The 19,700-nt window shown below is 46.2% G+C and overlaps 1 protein-coding gene across 1 annotated transcript in view; it reads left to right on the plus strand.

Moving 5' to 3' along the window:
• Window positions 1-19,700, plus strand: part of LRP8 (low density lipoprotein receptor-related protein 8, apolipoprotein e receptor) — an 80,939-nt gene that overhangs the window by 53,527 nt on the left and 7,712 nt on the right. Inside the window, exons 4-12 of the mRNA XM_010582701.1 lie at window positions 249-611; window positions 7,083-7,205; window positions 7,558-7,680; window positions 10,574-10,693; window positions 10,823-10,948; window positions 12,847-13,018; window positions 15,846-16,073; window positions 16,630-16,748; window positions 18,233-18,372. Of these exons, the coding sequence (XP_010581003.1) occupies window positions 249-611; window positions 7,083-7,205; window positions 7,558-7,680; window positions 10,574-10,693; window positions 10,823-10,948; window positions 12,847-13,018; window positions 15,846-16,073; window positions 16,630-16,748; window positions 18,233-18,372 (1,514 nt within the window). The remainder of the gene's footprint in view (window positions 1-248; window positions 612-7,082; window positions 7,206-7,557; window positions 7,681-10,573; window positions 10,694-10,822; window positions 10,949-12,846; window positions 13,019-15,845; window positions 16,074-16,629; window positions 16,749-18,232; window positions 18,373-19,700) is intronic.

Below are 19,700 nucleotides of genomic sequence, written 5' to 3' on the forward strand. Positions count from 1 at the left end.
GGGCTGCCCATTGCCCATAGAGGATGCATCCTATGGCACAGCTGGGGAGATGACCACTGTGTCTTCACCTGCTCCTTGCCATGTAGTTTACCATTGGGGAAAAATGTTTTGGGTTAGGACAGCCAAGGTAATGCTTTTGTGCCCTCACTCTCCCCCTGTCTCAGACATTGCTAATGTGCTAAAGCTGGCACAGTGGTGAGGGGTAGGTTGGAGACCTCACAGCTCACCTGTTTGTTTTTATTCCCAAGCCTGTTCTCCCAATGAGTTCCAGTGCAGTAACAAGTCGTGCATCTCCATCATCTTCGTGTGTGACGGTGACAATGACTGCGGGGATGGCAGTGATGAAAGAAAATGCTCCCCTCTGACCTGCAACCCCAATGAGTTCCAGTGTAACAACAGCGTGTGCATCCCAGAGCTGTGGGTCTGCGATAACCAGATGGACTGTGAGGATCAGTCGGACGAGTCCATAGAGAAGTGTGGCTACGATGCCAAGGCCCTCAACACCTGCGCGGCTCATGAGTTCCAGTGCGGCAATGGTGAATGCATCCACCTGAATTGGAAGTGTGACGGGGACGAAGACTGCAAGGACAAGTCTGATGAGCAGGATTGCCGTGAGTGTCTGCAGTGGTAGGGCAGGGCTGAGGGCTCTCCTTTGTAGGGGAGAGGGGCCAGAAAGCTGCTGTGGGCTGTGTTTTAAGGCGTCTTTGATGTCTGTGCAGCAATTGTGTGCCTGACAAGGAGTGTTTGTGTCCCAAATGGCATGGCTGGGTGCCCAATCCAGCAGGGTCAGGTGTATTCCAGAGTCCTTTTATGCTTTTTTCCTTGAGGATTCAGAGAGGAGGTGCAAGAGCTGTTGGATGGTACCATGCATCACAAGAGATCTGTTTCACTAGAAAGACAAGGAACGGAAGATGGGAAAAATGTTCAAAGCCCTCAGGCTGCATGGTGAGGTCACAGCCTGGAGGTTAGAAGCTGCAATGCTAAAGGGAATATATGATCAGCAGAAAAAAAATAATTAATTTTCTGCCTCTGAAGTTAGAGTATACTGAACAAGGCAGTCAAGAGCAGCACCTCTGAAGAATCCAGTTTGAAATGCACTTTGAACTTGGCTTGATAAAGGTATAGAGCTAATAAATAATGGATTTCTTTTCAGCTGGCTTTATGCATTTAGCATGGTGGTGTTGGTGTGCATGGTATTTTGAATGTTTCATCCATTTTTAGCCACTGAACTGCTCAAGCTGGTCACTCACCTGAGGGGAAAGAGAGAGAGACAAGAAAATAAGAGCAAAATGTTTTGCTAAAATATTCATAGTGACAAGATTGAAATAAAATAAAATATTTACATAGCTGTATATATTTAGCAGCTCTGACATTGGGCCACCTCTGGGGAAGAAGGCAGCAACCAGCTGCAGAAACCAGACGTTTTTGCAAAGGTACCTAAGAAAGTTTACCACTTTTGCCAGCACCATCTTTTCATACCCATGACAACACTGAGTCTAGGCTGGTGAGCTCAGAGCAGCTGTGTGGGAGAGCCCTTCAAGGAGCAGGGGATCAGACTCTCTCCCAGGCAGAGGCAGGCAGATGTAAATTCAGTGGCTTCTTTAGCAAGAGGAGGGGGATGTAGTAAGTCCTGGACACCACTGTTTACACTGCAGGAGAGCAGGGGGATGAGCCACAGGTAACCCTGGAGCTGCTGTGCCTTTAAAAGAGCCAAGGACTCTCTTAAAAGAGAGGTGAGAGCAGGGTAGAAGCCGAACATGTTTTGTTAGGAAGAGAGCAGCTTTGCTGGGTACGAGGATATCATCGCTGTCAACCCCCTTCTGAGTCGGGATGGATTAGCTAGGATGTCTTTTCCTTCATCTCCAAGAAGATGATACAGGAGCTGAAGACCTCTTGGGCAGCAGGTACCCAGGCAGTACTTCCATGGTCTGAAGTGTCACAGGGCCAGCAGAGTCAGGAGACAAGGTTGGTTACTGGCATCCGTTTCAGTATGAAATGACTGTAAGAAAGCCAGGCAGGAGCATGTCCAGTGGAGATGTGCACTACTAGCTGGGACAGCCTGTGCTGTTTGGTGCCCATTTTCATTCTGAGACCTCCTGCAGACAATCCTGCACTTGTATCCCCTCTGAATGAGGAGGCAGCGGCTATGCCCACATTACAAACACAGGTGAAGAACTGGTGCCTGGCGCAGGGGACTCCCAGCAGAACTGATCTCTATCCCACAGGTTGCATTCCCTGCACCGATGGCAACCTGGCAGGATGGCTAAGTTTAGACAATTCAGGAGACAGAAAGGTGAACTCCCTTTCTATTTCCAAGTGGTAAAAGAGGGGAGCAGGTTACAGATGGCGTTTTCCAATGAAATGTCTCTAAAATTTCAATCTCTGTTGTTCAACTTGAAAGGAATTGCCTTAAGTCTTTTACAGGCCCCATTTACTTTGACACTCTGCTGGGTGAAAGGAGCGGGACTGTGCCCATGTACTTTGCTGAGGCAGAAAAGGCACTCTGTTCCCCAGCTTCTTTCCTTGACCTGACAGACACCAGCAATATCCAGCTGAGCTCAGACTGCTGAGACATGAGGCCCAAAAGGAGCATGGCTCTGACAGCATCCCTCAGCTACAGAGCAGCTTCGCCAAGTAGCACCTCCAGCTACACCAAGGGCAGCCTCTCTGGGGCAGAGGATGCAGCTGGACACCGCTGCAGCACAGCACAGTGCTGACAACCAGTGGAGGAAGGAGGAAATGTGGCAGAAGTGACTTGAGACAATTATATGTCTGACTAGGGGAGATTTAGCACTCGAGGTTTTTTTCCAGTAAGTCTCAGTACAGCACAGTGTGCAGCTTATGCTCGTTTCTCCTGGGTAGGTCTTAGCTGCTTCTGCTGCCTTCAGTCCTGTGGGCCGGGTAACAGTGGGATTCAAAGCCCCATGTTTTAGCTACTGCAGTGCTTCTCTGTATGGAGTGCCTGGTTCTGCCCTTTACACCCGTGCAAACTAGGAGTCACCCTGGTGCCACAGAGGTACATAAGCTTGCTGCTGTTTACACTGTGGGGAGGGGAATCTCTAAGGTAGTAGCCAGGAGAGGATTTGCGGCATCATGTAGCTGATGGGTCCACTGGGTCAGTGACAAAACTGATGTGCTTCCCCATCCTAAATGCAGCTGTTGCTTGGGTGCCTGCAGTAAGAAAGTGACTTTTGAGAGCTCTGGAAACTCAGCATCACTGTTCATCTGTCGGACTGAAGAGTTTAGGGATTGACCTTGATTACGTCTTATTCCTCTCCAGAAATTCTCGGAGATCAGTACCGCATTGCACGCGGGGAGTTACAGGTGTATGACACTGCTCCATCCCCTTAGCAACAGGGATGGCACAAGTACTGCTAGGTCTGACTTGATTAAAACTGCAGATATCAGCACTACATCTTCTCTTGCAAATGGGAGTCATATGGGGTTTGCATCGTATAAAATAGAGGGATGGGAACTAATGTTTTAAAAAAAATGTCATGAGGCCATCACCAGTCATTTGTTATAATCATTTTGGGGTGATAAACAAGTAGAGGAGAAACGAAGGGTGACAATTGGTGAACAGATTTTGGCAGCAAGACAGCAAATAAATAGGAGGGAATGAGCATTTCAGGAAAGCTGTGTGAGAACGTTGAGTGGTTGGGTTTTTTTCCCTAGCATATATATTCAAATATGTATATATATTTATAAAATGAACATTAGGTTAGATTTATTAGTCTCCAAATCTGGAATGGTTATATTTTAAATTGTCCTTTGCAACTCACATTAGGGTATCCAGAAGGGAGAATAAATAATGCTTACAACTGACAGCTAGAAAACAGATCCCTTGAGACCTGACCTCACACTTTTGTGCCTCTGTCTCCCCATCTATAAAATGGGGTGGATGCATTTTGCAACTGCTGGGGTTTTCTTGAGATTAAGTTCATTTTGGGAGGAAGAAAAACCAGAAGACAGAATAAACACAGGTTCAGACTTGGAATCTGGAATATATCTGCCGAATTTGAGCAATACAGATTTGTGCCTAGTATTTGCAAATGGGAAGTGTGTCTGTCTGAGTGTGCCTGTTAATTTAGCAGGGCTTTGGTAAACTGTTTCATGCTGGATTTACGGAGCAGACGAGATGGCTATAAAACTGCTGAGATTTCACTGATTTAAACCCTCCAAAATAGCACAGCAATTTTCTGAACATCTTATGCAAATTAACTGCACAGCTCTTCCCTCTTCTTGGCATATTGCTCTGCTTTGGGAATGGCCCTGATGGCAACCTGCTGTCAACTCTGCCAGTGGTGCCGAGATGGGTTTGTGTCCTGGCTTCAGGATAACAAACTTCCTAGCCCTCTCCCCTCAAACTTATGCTCTCCAGGCCAGGTATAAACATAGCGTTCTCTCTCCTCCTACTGAAAAACACACCAAAAAATAGAAATGCTGTATATGCATTTTAATATCTCTGTGATCAATAAGAGTTGTTACTGTATCTGCTCTTTTAGATGTCTGTTAAGAGGCTCAGGGGCCATTCCTCAAAGGTCTAAACTTCCACAGCTCTTGTGAAGTGAGAAGTGAGCCAGGAAACCAAGCCCAGTCTCCAAACTTCTGTCTCTTCTTCTTGAAGCAAAAGCTTTGTGCAGTGATATTGTACAGTCCCACATCTGTGTTTTGTAGTCCCTGTAGCAACCGAGCTAAGAGCTGTGCTGTCATTTTTCTCTCAGTCTTGTGGTGTTTGTGCAACATTGTCTTTGCAGTTCCCACAAAATTCTCCTTCATTTTCATTTGTTTTAGAATTAGAAACCTTACTATTTTTAGCATCTAGCTTTAACTGCTTTTTAGAAGAGCTTTGAAGATTATAGTTGAGGACAATTAGTAGGTTTTATAACGGCTGCCTTCCAAATCTGTAGCTGTTGTCATGCAGATTTACTTGATAAACTGGAGACCTGTTCCTGCTCCAGGAAAGACAAGACCACCATTGGTTTTAATTACATGTTACACTTTTGTGGGGGATTAATATTTATAGTAAGAAATGGCGACCATCCTTTCCTGTCTCCACATACAGAAGTTGCTACAGAAAAGGTGAAGTAAACTGTTTTTTATAATTGTGGCAAGGGAATTTTCGGCTATACAGTAGGAAAAGCTTTGCAAGGACCAAGGTTTAGCGTGGAAGAGGTCGGGATTGCCTAGGAGGAAGGTGGTCTCTCCATCGTCAGGGCTTCTCCAGGCAGGTGGCTGTACATGGCAGGAACGGTTCAAGCAGAAGTACTTCTGCCTCCCTGCAGGAGCTCTTAGTGCCACTTCCAGATCTGTGGTCTGTGATTCTCCCAGACCGCAGCTTTGTTTCTTCCTCTCCTTCATTTTTCTCCATTTAGAGCAGCAGTTCCCACATGCTTAGTTTGGAGATGCTGTCCCAGCTGTCCCACTGAGGTTTCCCATTTCTGTGTCTGAGTTTATTAGCTGAAACGTGGCGACACAGCTGGTCCCATAACTATGCTTATTGCTTGGGATTTTTTTCTCGCTTTGCAGCTTTTTATGAATATAGTGCATATGGCTTTCCTCTCCAAGGAGCAGTGCTATTTCCAAACTTTCCTCATGTGAATACTGTGTATTTCTAAAGGCAGGATTTCTCCCTTCCCCCACCAGCCCTGCAGTTGTTGCTTTTCCTGTCTGTTGTGCCCTTTGCTGGCTGAAGATGCCCTAGAGCTAAGTCCAGTGAAGCAGTCATGAATCTGGATCCTGGGTCCCGCATCCTGTGGGATGCAATCACCAATAATGTTGAGCCTTTGTGCAACTAATACTTCATGGTATCGATGCTGGCTCACTTCATGTCTGTGGCTCTTCTTGGGTTATCTGAAAGTAGTAATTTTTGTATTAGAACCAGTTTGTCAAATTGTCAAGGAAGGTCTGGCACGTAGCTCTCACCTCCCACGTAGTAACATCAGTGCTGACCTCCTCTAGCTATTCAGAGGCAGTGATTTTCTGTCGTGTGATACCAGGACGCAATCACCAAGATGGAAAGGCTAGAATCAAGAGCTCTCCAGGGTGTGCTGCCTTAATAGGATTTTAAGAAAACATCTGTGAAACGGTCCCCTCAGAAGTAAGCTGCATAACATGTCTCAGGAATGAGGAGCCTGTTTTGTCAGTGAACTACAGGCTGCAGCCCTTTGCTACCTAGCAAGTGCCTGTACCCTTTGTCAGCACAAGTCTGATTCCAGCTAGGGAGGTCTCTCAAGTAGTGTAACCTTGAGGAAGGAAACGTGACTGCTTTTTAGTATGGTCATTGTAGCTGTCTGGTTTATTTTTTTACCCAACTCTGCTGTTCATCAGGTCTGGTTTGAGTCTGTAATAATCTCACCCAGGCAAATGAGCTTCAGGCTTGAAACCTGGCCTGACACTGGCGATGTTTTTGGCCTGTAACCCCAAGAAACACCAAGCCATAGTGCAGTGGAGCTCTTCTGCCTTCCAGTGGTCTGTTAGCTCATGGGCATTTAGTAACCCAAATGATCATGTCTGTGTTGCTAGCTTTGTCCCTAGTGTGACCACATTGGCTTTGGAAGAGAGAGTCAATACATGTGTCTTGCCTATGCCCTTAGCCTGAATGTGTTTTGAAACACATCTTAAATATAGTTTTTTCTGAAGGAAGGCGAGTTGAGGAGCAGTTGCCTTTGCCTACCCAGTGCCACTCTGTACTCCCAGCTGGAAAGCAGCCTGGCCTCTTGCATAGACTGAAGACCCCAGAGGGGCTCCACTGCCGATAGTTTTGCTGCCTGCTTGCTTTCTTGTGTCTCACCCAAGAAGCTTCACTGCCTGCACTGATTCTATTTTGACTAGATCTGCTCATACGGGCCTTGGGGCTCTTTTCCCAAGGATGTAGAGGTGATCTGGCATGGCAGAGGGGCACAGGAAGACAGTGGCTGAGGCAGCTGCTGTCTCTGTTCCTTTGGTAGAAGCAGCTGATGCTCTGTGACATTTGCTAACAGGGTGCAAAACTCCAGCAGTGTCAGAGATACGTGGCTAAAAGGTCCCCCGCAAAATACTCAAGTTCTGTGTGGCTTATGCTTGAATGTGTTGTCTTAAAGCTCTGGTGACCTGCCGGCCAGATGAATTCCAGTGTGGCGATGGGACCTGTATCCACGGAGCAAAGCAGTGTGACAAGGTGCATGACTGTCCTGACAACAGTGACGAGGCAGGCTGCGTCCAAGGTAGGTACAGGCAGCTCTGCACTCCTTATGCTCCATGGTGTAAGCCTGCGAGAGCTGCGTGGCTATTGGAAAGGGAAGAGGCCTGTGCTGCTCCTCTGGGTCATGGCAGGCTGCTTCCTGTAGAGAGTTTTAAGCCGTTCTGGCAGTGGGGTTGCTTGGGAGAGATGATTGTGCTGACCAGGCAGACTGCATGACTTGAAAAGTTCCTTGCATGATACTCAGGCTTAATGTTCATTTGCTTAATCCCATCCTACTTCTGCTAATGACACCCTCTTGAAGCTTTATATCAGGCTTTATGTTGTCATGAGCCTCGTCTAACTTAGTTGCTTTCCTCTCTTGCCCGACATGACAGAGTCAGCATGTGAAAGTCCCAGCAAGTTTCAGTGTAAGAGTGGAGAGTGCATTGACGGAGGCAAAGTGTGCGATTCACATAGAGACTGCAGGGACTGGTCTGACGAGCCTCTGAAAGAATGTGGTACAGTACTTGCCTTCTACGTGTTGCTCCTGTTGTAACTGCTTCCCCTTTCCTCCATCTGGTGCTCACAGCTTTGAGTGTAACCACATGTAGCTGCTAATGCTATTTCTCACTCTGCTCCTCTTTCCTTGCCTTTATTCTCTCAGCACCCTTCGTATGAATATAATTAGTAGCCTAGTCTGATCATCTGTAAGTTTGAACTGTGCCCTTCTCAGCTCAGCGTTTATTCTTGGAGGGATGTATGAACTGAGCATGGGACTCGAACCAGGAATTCCCCCTCTCCCCAGATACTAGTGTCCTCCACAGCACAGACCAGTTTATTTAGCCTCACTGCCTAAATTATCTTTGAATTGTAAGATGATGATAAAATCATAAAAATTTAGCATTGGGAACATGCTTTGAAGGTGCAGCAATCACTGAGAGATTACTTCAGCCATTTCTGGGTTTTACATCTTGTTGCTGCTTCCCTTAGAAATGACAGCAGGTTGCTCTCTGCAGCATCCTGCCAGCTCTGGGCTAGTGAGAATGCACAAGCCACGAGAGCCAGGTCTGCATTGGGGCTGTCAGAGTCAGCAGAACGGGAAGCCCCGGCCAGAGAGCTGTGCCACTCTCCCTAGGGCAGCCAGTCTCTCACCTTTCCCAGCAGGCATTGTGGGCACCAGCCCCAATCTGGAGCATTACTCAGACACACTTGGTTTTTTTCCCAAGTGCAGAAATGTTTCAGACAGGCATCCCTTTCCATGACATTGTGGAGCACTAGCAGCGTGGAGCTCAGTGCCTGCCTCTTAAATAACTCACATTCAGGAAGAACTGTCAGTCTCTCTGTATCAGACAAGAATTGTGTGTGCATGCCTAGTGAGGATGCTCTTACCTTGTACTTTCCGTATGCCCTTGCTTTATTCCACACTAATCCACATCTCCCTGTCTTTCTGAGTGGCTGTTGCAACTTGTCTGTCTGTCGAGGTCTCCCAACAAATCTGGCAGCCCAGTTTGTCTTAGGAGACTGGGCAGTGGCACAGCACAGCTGGGCTTGGTGCTCAACTTTATGGAGGTGCCGTGGCTGACTTGGTGCAGTCCCAGGCTAGCAGTGAAGTGTCATTTGAGTTAGGAAGCTGAGCAGAGAATAGCCCCCAAGGGAAACATGTTTCTTTGAGAGCGCAGAATGATGTGGATTGCTGTGAATGTAACGCCCACACACAAGTAATCCATGCAGAAGGCAGGAGGTGCAGGACATACTCCTCATCTTGGTGTGTCTTGTCTAGCTGTGTGCTAGACAATGCAGTGCCCTCCGAGATTCCCCAAAAAGCACAGCAGAAGACAGAACATCACTTGTCTTTTAGGCAGGCAGTGAATATACTGCTGAAGTTTGGGTAATGGGCAGCAGCTGCCCAGCAGAAAGAGAACAGGCTAATGTCTCTGCCTGGCTCCTCCTCAGCTCCTACTGAGAAGTGCAGCCAGTGAACTAGCACTTGATTTACAGTGTCTAAATCCATTCCACAGAGCACCTCTGAAACCATGGGAATCATCTGAGTGAGGGTTTGCTTGTTAGTCGAAACAGCCTTTGTAGTATTTTGCAGAGAGCAGTTGTGCATGTTTATGACCTCATTTGCTAGAGGCCTACGCAAGTGTAGGAATAGTTGATATCCAGTAATAAACATCATTGAACAGTGACAACACACAATGTGACTCTGTGGACACCTTCTTGGAGCCTAGTGAACTTCCTCTATTAATAATGTATTGATATCTATATGTGTGTGTGTCTTTGATAGGAAGGTGAAAGCATCCCAGAGCTGAGATGGGGTTCATTCTGGCATGGTATCTTCCTAGTCTTACTGACTTAATTGGCTTGTGGTTGTTTTCATTTTCTTCCAAGAGCACTGGTTTAATGGCTCTGCTGTACTGCTCACCTGCAGTGTGCAAGGAAGCAAGAAGTAGAAGATAAATGAAAAATTTGCCTTTAAATTGCATTATAGATTGAAGCAAATCAGTTTTGCTTGTTCTAGTGAGCCCACTATCCCTGAAATCCCACAGCTTCTGTTCAGCAGTCTTACTTAGGGAGAGGACTTTCTCTTCACCTTGTGTAGGTTAATTACAACAACAAGAAATGTTGTTTCTGACAGGAAACCAGCTTTCCTCAACCTCTCATTCAGTTCTAGTTACAAGGATCCATTTAGTCTGTTTCCCATTTCAGCACTTGAAAGCAGGATCAGAGAGGTGGCCTTGGATTAGACAGGGACTCAGGAGAGGATGGGGGCCGATGGGCTGATGCAGGCTGCCAGCAGAGACTGTTGTGTGGGACGTCCCTGTGGGAGGACTGTATCTCAGTGCTAATGGAGTATCTCTGCAGACTGCACTTTGGTATTTTCTGGAATTTTCACATAGATCGTTCCTTGGAGCTAGATGGGAAAATAGTACAGTATTTCAAAATAGCTGGCCCCTGGGAGATGAGACTCCCCCAGCATGAATTATTAAAGCTCAGAGACTGTTCAGAAAAGTCAACATGAACCCGTGCATGGGGAAGAAGGAGTCTCCTGGAGACAGCCCTTAGGTCCCTTGGAAGTTTCTCACATGTGGCAGAGCATGCTCAAAGCAGCAGCTCTCTGATGGGATGAGATGCAGAGATTCACATACACTGTATCCCCAGGGCTCCCTCTTCATTTAGCCACTAGCTTTCAGTCCAAATGATCCTACAGCATTGGTCTGGAATAATAAAGAGCAAAAAAGTGATCTGGTGGTGGCTTCCTATGTAAAGTCACTCATGCTCTTTGGGGCCAGCTCCTGGCTACCAAAAGATGATAGATACAGGGAAATTTCTGAGGACGTCTCTTAATTTTATTCAGTCTTACAACTAAAAGCCTTCCTTTGTCATAGATAATCTGTATGTCCCTTCCAGGTATTAATGAATGCTCTATGAACAATGGTGGTTGCTCACACATATGCAAAGACTTGAAGATTGGTTATGAATGTGAATGCCCACCCGGATACAAGCTTCTGGATAAAAAAACGTGTGGAGGTAATTTACATGCAAACAGCAGTCCCTTGTGTTTCACCATAGAGAGACGTGATTATATTCACTTCAGCGTTGCTCCATCACAGATGGTTTGATTTCAAGTTATTGATGGGTTTCAAACACTCCTTTCAGACATAGATGAATGTGAGAATCCAGACGCTTGTAGCCAGATCTGCATTAATTACAAGGGGGACTACAAATGCGAGTGCTACGAGGGATATGAGATGGACACCCTATCCAAGAACTGCAAAGCTGTAGGTAAGATGATGCCACAGGCACTTAAACTCTGCTTGCTCAACATCACAACTCCAATACGAAAACATGCTTGCAGGGCTGAGGCTAGGGGAACAGAAACAAAAGGAACCTAGCAAAGCAAGCAAGCAAAGACATTTCATATTGAGCAGCACAGAACTGCTGCAGTGATAGCAGATGCGTCTCTAGGCAAGAACTACTGATCATGCAGATCAGAATATTTTAACAGTGTACAGAGCAAGATTACAGTCACTAGTTGGCTGTTTGAAGCTGAAACTAGAAAAGAAAGTCTCTTGACAGGTGTTATTGAAAACAGTGCAGCAAAAACATTTAGTGGTAATAGTATTAAAAGGAAGAAAACATCCCAATTAAAGCACGGTAGGTTAGCCACCTCTCCATCCTTCCAGCCTCTTACACAAATACCAGCATGAACAGCAGCAGTTTGCTTGACCTTGTTGCAAAAATGAATGTTAATGTCAGAGGGATAGAACGTTGAATTGTGCAAGACTGACCATTAGCCATGCTGTGGGTTTCTTTAATGGAAATAGTGGCTCTCTTGGGGAAAGGCGAGTTACCTGCAATGCAAAATTGCTTCTCTAGTGTTATCCTGCACATCAATGTGGCCTCTTTCTTCCCAGGTTCTATATGGTATGCACAGTGTCCTGCTGTCCTCATAGTCTTAGTCTCACACCTGCAGTGAGTTAGAACTGACCCAAATCGTGGAACACTGATCTGCTTATTGGTTAGAAAATTCTGTTGTGCCCAAGAGCCTGTGCTGGGAGCCCTGCAGCATGACGTATTCCAGAGCTACAACTTTGTCCCAGCTCTTCCCTTTCAGTATCATGTTTCTCAGTCCCCTTTTGTCCTTCCCAGTGGAAGGACACTCTTTGCTAGGATCTTCTACAGGCCACTGTTGGAGACAAACCAGTCTAACCTGCTAAAGCTCGTTCTGAGACTCCCATCCTGTCCCTACCTCAAAAAGGGAGGTGCAAAAAGACCAAACTAAAGCTTTAGCTTTTTGACTTGCAGCTTTTAGTGATACTTAAGAACACAGAGAATCACATGCTCTGCTACTTGCAGAGGGCGAGGATGTGTACCTCCTGGTCTGAGCCTAGAGACGTAGGTGTCTGCCTCCTACGGTAGGAGACTGGCCTCCGTGCGGCCCACTGTTTATAACCTTGGAGGCTAAGGTGCTGGCTGTGGTCTTCTAAGCAAAATAACTGTTGGGTTTCTATGTGTCCTGCTCTCCTGTCTTTTGGAAAATTCAGGTCAACTTTATGCTTCTTGAGAGGCTGTGGCCTTGGCTGGCCTGAGATCACTACTGCAGTAGCAGTATCACCAGCACCCAGGCTGCAAGCTCTGGCCCCACAAAAAAAGAGACGTGAACTGCCAGAGCCCAAATGTTTGGGTGGACTGTGTAAGTTCTGCATGTACATGACAGTCTAAAATTCCTCCCTGGTAACCAGTCCTGGCTTTGCTGGATTCAATGTGGCTCTATCATGCCTCAAGTCTGGCTGCCTCCCTTCCCTCCAGCCAGCCCAGAGGGCTGTCTCTTCCTTGTCCTGGCCATGAGTCGACAAAATCTAGACCGTGTAGTTTTTATCTAAAATGTATAATTGAAAGTGAGGACATTCCCCAGAGTTTTGCTTGTGGCTTAGCAGAATGGGCAGACCGAGAGCCAGTGTGCATCTAGTGACCACAGAGGTACTGCGGTCCTCCATGTCTGCGTGTGATAGCTCTGTCTCTGGAAGCTGTTTACACTTGCTGCTGGTGTGGTATAAAGCTTCCTCACAAAGCAGTAAGTATCAGTGACTGGTAGTTCTGTTGTTGTTTGAGAAATGAAAGCTGAATCCAGCTCTTGGGTCAGCTGCTAAAATGATAAATGCACTGATTTTCTGTGGTAGGCAAGAGCCCATACCTGATCTTCACCAATCGCCATGAGGTCCGTAAGATAGACCTGGTGAAAAGGGATTACTCTCGCATCATCCCCATGCTGAAGAATGTCGTGGCACTGGACGTGGAGGTGTCAACAAACAGAATATATTGGTGTGATTTGTTCTATCGAAAAATCTACAGGTAAGGGGGAAGAGAAGATGTGTGTTTTGGTACCTTTGCAAAGCTATGATTCAATCTGTACCCCTTAAGGACAATCTGCAGAGAACTATGTAGGGTATAGTGAACCTGAGGGCTTTTCTTCCCTTACTGGATTATCTGTTGTGGCCCAGACTTTGTAAGCGTTTTTTTAGGAACTGATAAAGAAATCGAGGGCTCGTGCAGTTATCTGGTTTGATACTACAGGAAGGCTTTTCGTCAATAATAGATCCTGCTGCATTTGTGCAATTACACCTAGACTCTTGTTTACTGCATCATAATGCTAAGCGATGCTGCATGAGACTGCTGCTGTGCTGTGTGCTTGCTGTACGTGAAACCACAAAGGACCTACCATCTGAAAGCACAAAGGCAGCAAATGGTGGGAGCAAGGAGGTAGCAACACAGATACTAGCTGCCCACTGTAGTCTCTGGTAGACTGGATTTAAATTCACAGCACTTGACCACAGTACACATTTGGTAATTCTCATTCTCTCTCCTCCTTCAGTTGTTTTTATGGCATCCATCACAGCATTATGTACCAGGGCTTGTGAGTGTGCCTAGTCGAAAATGCATTTAATTTATGCGCTTAAAATCCCCCAAGTATATTCTGATTTGCATAGCTATTGCACCCTATTGCAGCTTCTACAGTGATTTGTTCTGGATTTTAGCTAATGATCAGGCAAAGGTTGATTGGTTTTGGTGTGTGGGAGCCAAGCCAGGGTTTCTGCAGGCTGTGGTAGCTCCCATGCCATTGGCAGGGAAATTTGCCCAGGCTGTGCTGAGTATTAAGCACTGAAGTAACCAGGCAGGTATGCTGAGCAGGCCTGTGGGGCTCTGAAAATGGGGAGATGGTTCAGAAGAAAACTGGCTGCTTTCACTGTGTCTGATTCTGTAGGCACAAGCAACGGTGGGTAAGGGCTTTGTATTCACACCCAAAGAATTATTCAAGACACACTGCTCCTTCTGCAGCGCTCTGACAGTGAATGTCCTGGGGCACTGGGGGCCACTGAACAGTGTTCATACCCTGAACATGGCTATACCAAGCCTTTTTCCAAACAGCAGAATGTTTCTCTTTCTTACTCCTGCTTGCATAAGTTTCATTCTAAGTCCCACCTTTTCTGCAGAGCAAGCTGTGCAATTATAACTTCTTAACAGTTAATGTTCCTGTTTAAGATACTGCTACTATCACTAATATCAAACACTTCTAAACAAAAGGCCACCATGTCCTTGCAGCAGAGAGCAGGACTCCACCTGCAGGAGTCCTCTGGGGAAAAGCAGTCTATAGTTGAGAGGCTATCGCAAGGTGGAAACTATGGTACAAGAGGTATTTGCTGGCAAGAGATCCCATCTTTCTTAATGCTTACCTCACTTGCCCTTCCAGATCCTCTCCTATTGAGGTGATGTCCCCTTTGGGGTGTCAGAAGATCTTGTACACTATTTAGTTATTGGGACAATTGAAATGTCACCTGTATTTCAGCCCTCCCATTCTGAAAGCTGCAGGAGCCTCTCTTGGTTTCCCCACCAGTGCAGCGAGTCACGTTGAGGGTACAGCACAGCAGCTCACCGCAGTGGTGGACGGGAAGTACTTGAACATGACTGTTTCACTGGGGAGGAATTAACTGACCTGGAGTTGTGTAGTTAGAACCTGTAGTGCTTGTCAGACAGAAACAACAGAGTCTTGGGAACATTGTCAGATGCCCTGCAGAACCTCGATGATACCATTCATTTGGTGTTGGGTCAGAGAGACACCAAAACCATTCCTTGTAGTGAAGATGCAGTGGCGTGCTGTTAATCCAGGCTGACTCTGCATAGCCATTCCAGCCTGGGCCGCAGACCATAAAACAGTGTCAAGTATTCCTGGTTTTAGACATTTGTTTCTAAGTCTCTAATCTGATACTTGAGAGCTCAGCTCCTGTACGACTTATCTTCTCATTCTATGACCAAAGGCAGGATGGCCAGTGAACAGGAGATTGAAACCATCCTGCAGTTTCAAATGGTCAGGGGGCAGGGCAGAAACTTTCTGCTGTTTTGTAACTTAAAATTTTAAGATGTACCAAGTTACTCTAAGAGCCAGACCAAGCTCTTAGAAACACTGATGCAAACTCAGAATAACTCCATTTCAGTTCACTCAGTGCAATTGATATTGGTGCAGGGGCAACAGAGCAGAATCAGCCTGTGTGCTTGTAGGAGCAATGTTGAGTTACTTATGAAACATCCATGTGGAGTTTGCTGCCTTTCATTAGTGTTTTGAAAGATTTTGAGGCTGCCACTGATGTTTAGTGAACATTTTCTTTGTATCTAACGAGATCACTTGCTAAATTAGTACAGCTCCATGAATTCCTTTGATGAATTGTAATTAGTTGCACAGGTCCTAATTCTGCAATACAGTTAAGCATGTTTATTTGCATGCTAAGTTCAACTTTGTTCAGCAGAGCACTGGAGATTGTATTTCTAATGTCCATAAATCCCATGAATGGATGCTATTGAAGTTGACATGCCTGAAGTAAAATGTTTTGCTGAATCATGCAGTTATAGCAGGAAGAAGGTAGAAAAATAAAATGACAGTTCCCTGTTCTGGAAATGCTTGCCATCCAGATATAGGGAAATAAGAACGAGTTGTAGGAGAAAGCAGAATGTTGCACCATGCAGCCATAAGGGTTTCTATGTCAGTCATGCTGCCACGTGTACTTTCTTTCCGTGGGGTTGCAGTGGTGCTACCTGGCCTTCAGCTGTTGGAGGTCCAACCCCAAGCACATGTGCACGGCCCCCTCTATGCCGTGTGTCAGTCCAGTGATGAGTCCTGTCTTTGCAGTGCCTACATAGACAAAGCAAGTGACACAGCTGAGCAGGTGATTTTGATAGACAGCCAGCTGAACTCTCCTGAAGGACTGGCAATAGACTGGGTTCATAAGAATATCTACTGGACGGATTCTGGAAACAAGACCATCTCAGTGGCCACTGCAGATGGAAGCAGGAGGAGGACACTTTTCAACAGTGACCTCAGTGAGCCAAGAGCCATTGCTGTTGATCCCACACGGAGGTAGGTGTAATGACCACGAGCACTCCCTTTGCCAACAGAGCAAAGTCTCTTTCTCCAGTCTTCTTTCTGCTTCTCTTACAAACTTGTGGGTGGTTCTCATCAAGAGTTCAGATGCCCTTTAAGATAGATACATCCACTGAACTTAAATGGGATTGCTGAGATGGTTCAACTAACTCTTCGCAAGGCCACTGCTGTTAAAGAAAGTTCTGAAAATAATGGTCAGGTCATGTGTTCGATGGGCTTGAGCTGGTCCAGACACATAGGTTGTGCTGGGAAATGAAGTAGTCTGTCTGAGGTGTATGGGCTGCTTGGATAAGTGAAGTCCTCATACCTAGCAGACATACCAGGAGATAGTTTGCGTGGGGTTACTACGGTGAGATTTTGCATTCTGGTGCAAGTTTTGTGGCAGAGGACCCTGTGGGACAGTATGTGGCTCCACTAGGTGCATTATCAGAATTAACTGAAGTGGCTGAGGGGCTCCTCCTACTCCGATTAGCAGTGCAGATTTCTTACACTAGAGTCCAATTTACTGTTTTCTTGCATCTACCTCTTTCAGGTTCATGTACTGGTCCGACTGGGGAGACAAAGCTAAGATCGAGAAAGCTGGCCTGAATGGCATGGGGCGGCAAGTGCTGGTGACTGACAACATTGAGTGGCCAAATGGCATCACACTTGGTAGGTGCCCAGGTTAGAGCTATAGCATCCGCTATGGCTGATGTAAATTTATTTTTATTGTTAAATAGGAAAACAAAACTGTAAGCGCGCAAAGGCACCTCACACAAAAATCCTGGAAATACTTACTGCTCACCAACACGAGCAATTTTATTTCAGAGCAAGCATAGGCAGTAAGTCTTGCCACAGTCAGAACCTCATGCTACAGGAGCTTTTAGGTTGCTTTTAGGTGTGCCTTAAGGCAAAGGGAAGTTTCGGGGGACGATGCAGAGCTGCAACAACCCTTTGGAAGTCCAGGAAAAATCAGAGTCCTTGGTGCTAGTGTCTCTGGACTTGGACCTGTCTTGGAAGCAGTGTCAAGATACTTCATTGCACTGATTAATGCACGGTATGTCAAGGAAAGAGACACAGCCTGCAGAGCCCGTTCCCCATCGACATGCCTGCCTAGCTGCTCTGGGTGGGGGTAGTGAGATGGAACCCATCTTGGCCCGTATCCTGCATCCTGCTGGCACACAGAGGGCTGCGGTCGTTCTTGCAGCCACACCAAGTTGCAGGAGTGGAAAGGAGGTTTCCTGCTCCCTTGGGGCAGCAGGGGACAGCCTCTTCTGGAGTTACAGCCATATGTGTAGAATGCCATGCAGATGTGAAGTTCTCTGCTTGGTTTTATATTTGAAAATTCTGGCCATGACAAGGACGTAGGAGAAAATGCTGCTACGATTGCATAGGGCTGAAGTGCTACTGCTGTGAACAAATAATGTTATCCTTTAGTAATTAAGAAATTAATTAATGACTTGTTTAATTACAGAACTTGTTTTGCGTTGGCACTCATCCACTTGCATTCTGTTTAGTGAATCTCATCCAAAATGGGTGAATTTGCTCCAGGAAGAGAAATGCAGTGCTTAGCATTCTAAATAACATTGGATCCTTCCCTCCCACTCTTACCTGCACCCTCCCCAAAACCTGGCTGGTTGTAGTAGGAGTGTCCCCACCACCACTATTCCCCCAGCCTGCTGCACAAGAAGGGTTTCTGGACCGAGGATTCTTCTTCACTGAAAATGCATAAATCGCACAGCTCCTTCAGAGAGGCATTTAATTTTAATCACGGTTGTTCTCCAGCAAGAGGCTAAGGACTGAATAGCCTTGAAATGGAGGAAGCTTCTCACTCAGGCACTGATGGATTGACTCTGGGAAGCCCAAACTGCTGCTGGCCTGCTCCTCCTGGTAACAAAAGAACCTCATTGTACAAAGCTATCAGTCAGACATTACACACACACACACCAGAATGTTACTCCTTTTTAATCTTATTTATAGGGTCTTATCCCAGCATATCTGGGCACTGATTCAAAATCAGAACTAGTGTTAAAAAAAAAAAAAGGCCCAATAATAAAGAGATTAGTCATGCTGCCAGCAGGAAAAACATGCTGGGAAAGAGAAAAAGAGTTGCAGGAGATGTGTGTAATTTTGCTTCATTGTGTTTCACTTCTCAGATTTGCTGAATCAGCGTCTCTACTGGGTAGACTCCAAATTGCATTCACTGTCCTGCATTGATTTCAATGGCAGCAACAGAAAAGTTCTGATCTCTTCTGTTGATGATCTGAGCCATCCTTTTGGCTTAGCAGTGTTTGAGGTAAGAGTCGAAAACGGATGCGGAACAGACTGGAGACTGCAAGAGGTCTCAGAGGTCTTGATTAAAAGCTCTGCCTTTTGCATAGCACAGAAAGCTCAGCAAGGGTGTTCGCTGCTATAGAAACCGATTAACCTGGTGTGGGTTCAGTGGGGAAAATTGTTTTCTAAAGCCCTTAATCAGGAGCAATGCATTGTCTCATGCTTTTCCCTAATGTAGTATCAGTGCATCCATGAGGGGTAGGTGGTGCCCACCGTAATACCTCCCACAGAATTGGCACATGGGTAATGGCTTTTCCTTGATTTGAATTGAGCCAACTGTCCATACAAAGGCCAAAACTATTAGCAAGGGAAGGGAGAAGCCACTTACTGTGATCAGCAGGTGGGACAACCATTCACTCAGTGACACTGCAACATGGCTCTCATCTTTTGAAATTCAGACTTTGAGGGGAGCTGCGTGGGCTCAGAGCAGCCGCTGGGCCTGCAGTGGAACACTGCTGCTCATAGCAGCTTTGTTTCACACCATTTTTGCATACCTGTGTTGCATTTTCTGGTGCCAGCAGAACCCTCAGGGGAGGACAGCCCCTTAAATTTTGCTGCATTGGCTAGTTGTTTCTGTTGTCCATCCCAGCATCTGCAGAAGTATCCTCAGAAATGTCTTCACCTCTCAGGAGTCGCAAGGCTTCAGCTGGGAGTATCTGTGCTGGCAAGGCACTGGCAGGGCTCCCCCTGCAGTCACTGTGCTCCAGTGCCTTGCCGAGGTTGGGGACTTAGCATTAAAAAGGTGCTTGTTCACCTAGTTGTGAACGGGTCAGGTGATTAATTCTCTTTCAGGCTGAACTGCTCTAGTTAAGAGACACAAACCCTGCCACACGTTAGAGAAACTCCCCTGTCCCCAAAATTACAGCTCTGCTACAAAGACATAAGCCTGTTTTTACAAAGGCTTCCAACTCCTACTTAAGTATGTTCCACTGAAAACCCAGTTAGTCTTGTAAATTCAGTATTCTTGTACCATTCAGCGTCACACTGTAGCCTCGCTAAAAGCAATGCAGTAATTAATTAAATAGTACAGTGTGGACCCTCAAATGTCATCAGGGAAGAACTAAGACCTGCTGAGATCTGCAGAAATTACTACATAAATGGGCATCCGCATTTCTGCCATTAGTTTATACAGAGCTATCCAGTGGCAGGGCCCAGGGCTAACGGCTTCCTTGCAGTTTGTAACTCGTGCTTAAGATCTAAAGCATGTGTTCGAAACTGCGTTCCCCATCCTCTCTCAGGAGTACTCCAGGGGGATGGAAGACATAATTCAGATCCCTGCTTTGCCTGGGT

The sequence above is a fragment of the Haliaeetus leucocephalus genome, unplaced genomic scaffold (genome assembly GCF_000737465.1).
Source record: "Haliaeetus leucocephalus isolate CR32 unplaced genomic scaffold, Haliaeetus_leucocephalus-4.0 Scaffold848, whole genome shotgun sequence".
In the NCBI taxonomy this organism is placed as follows: Eukaryota; Metazoa; Chordata; class Aves; order Accipitriformes; family Accipitridae; genus Haliaeetus; species Haliaeetus leucocephalus.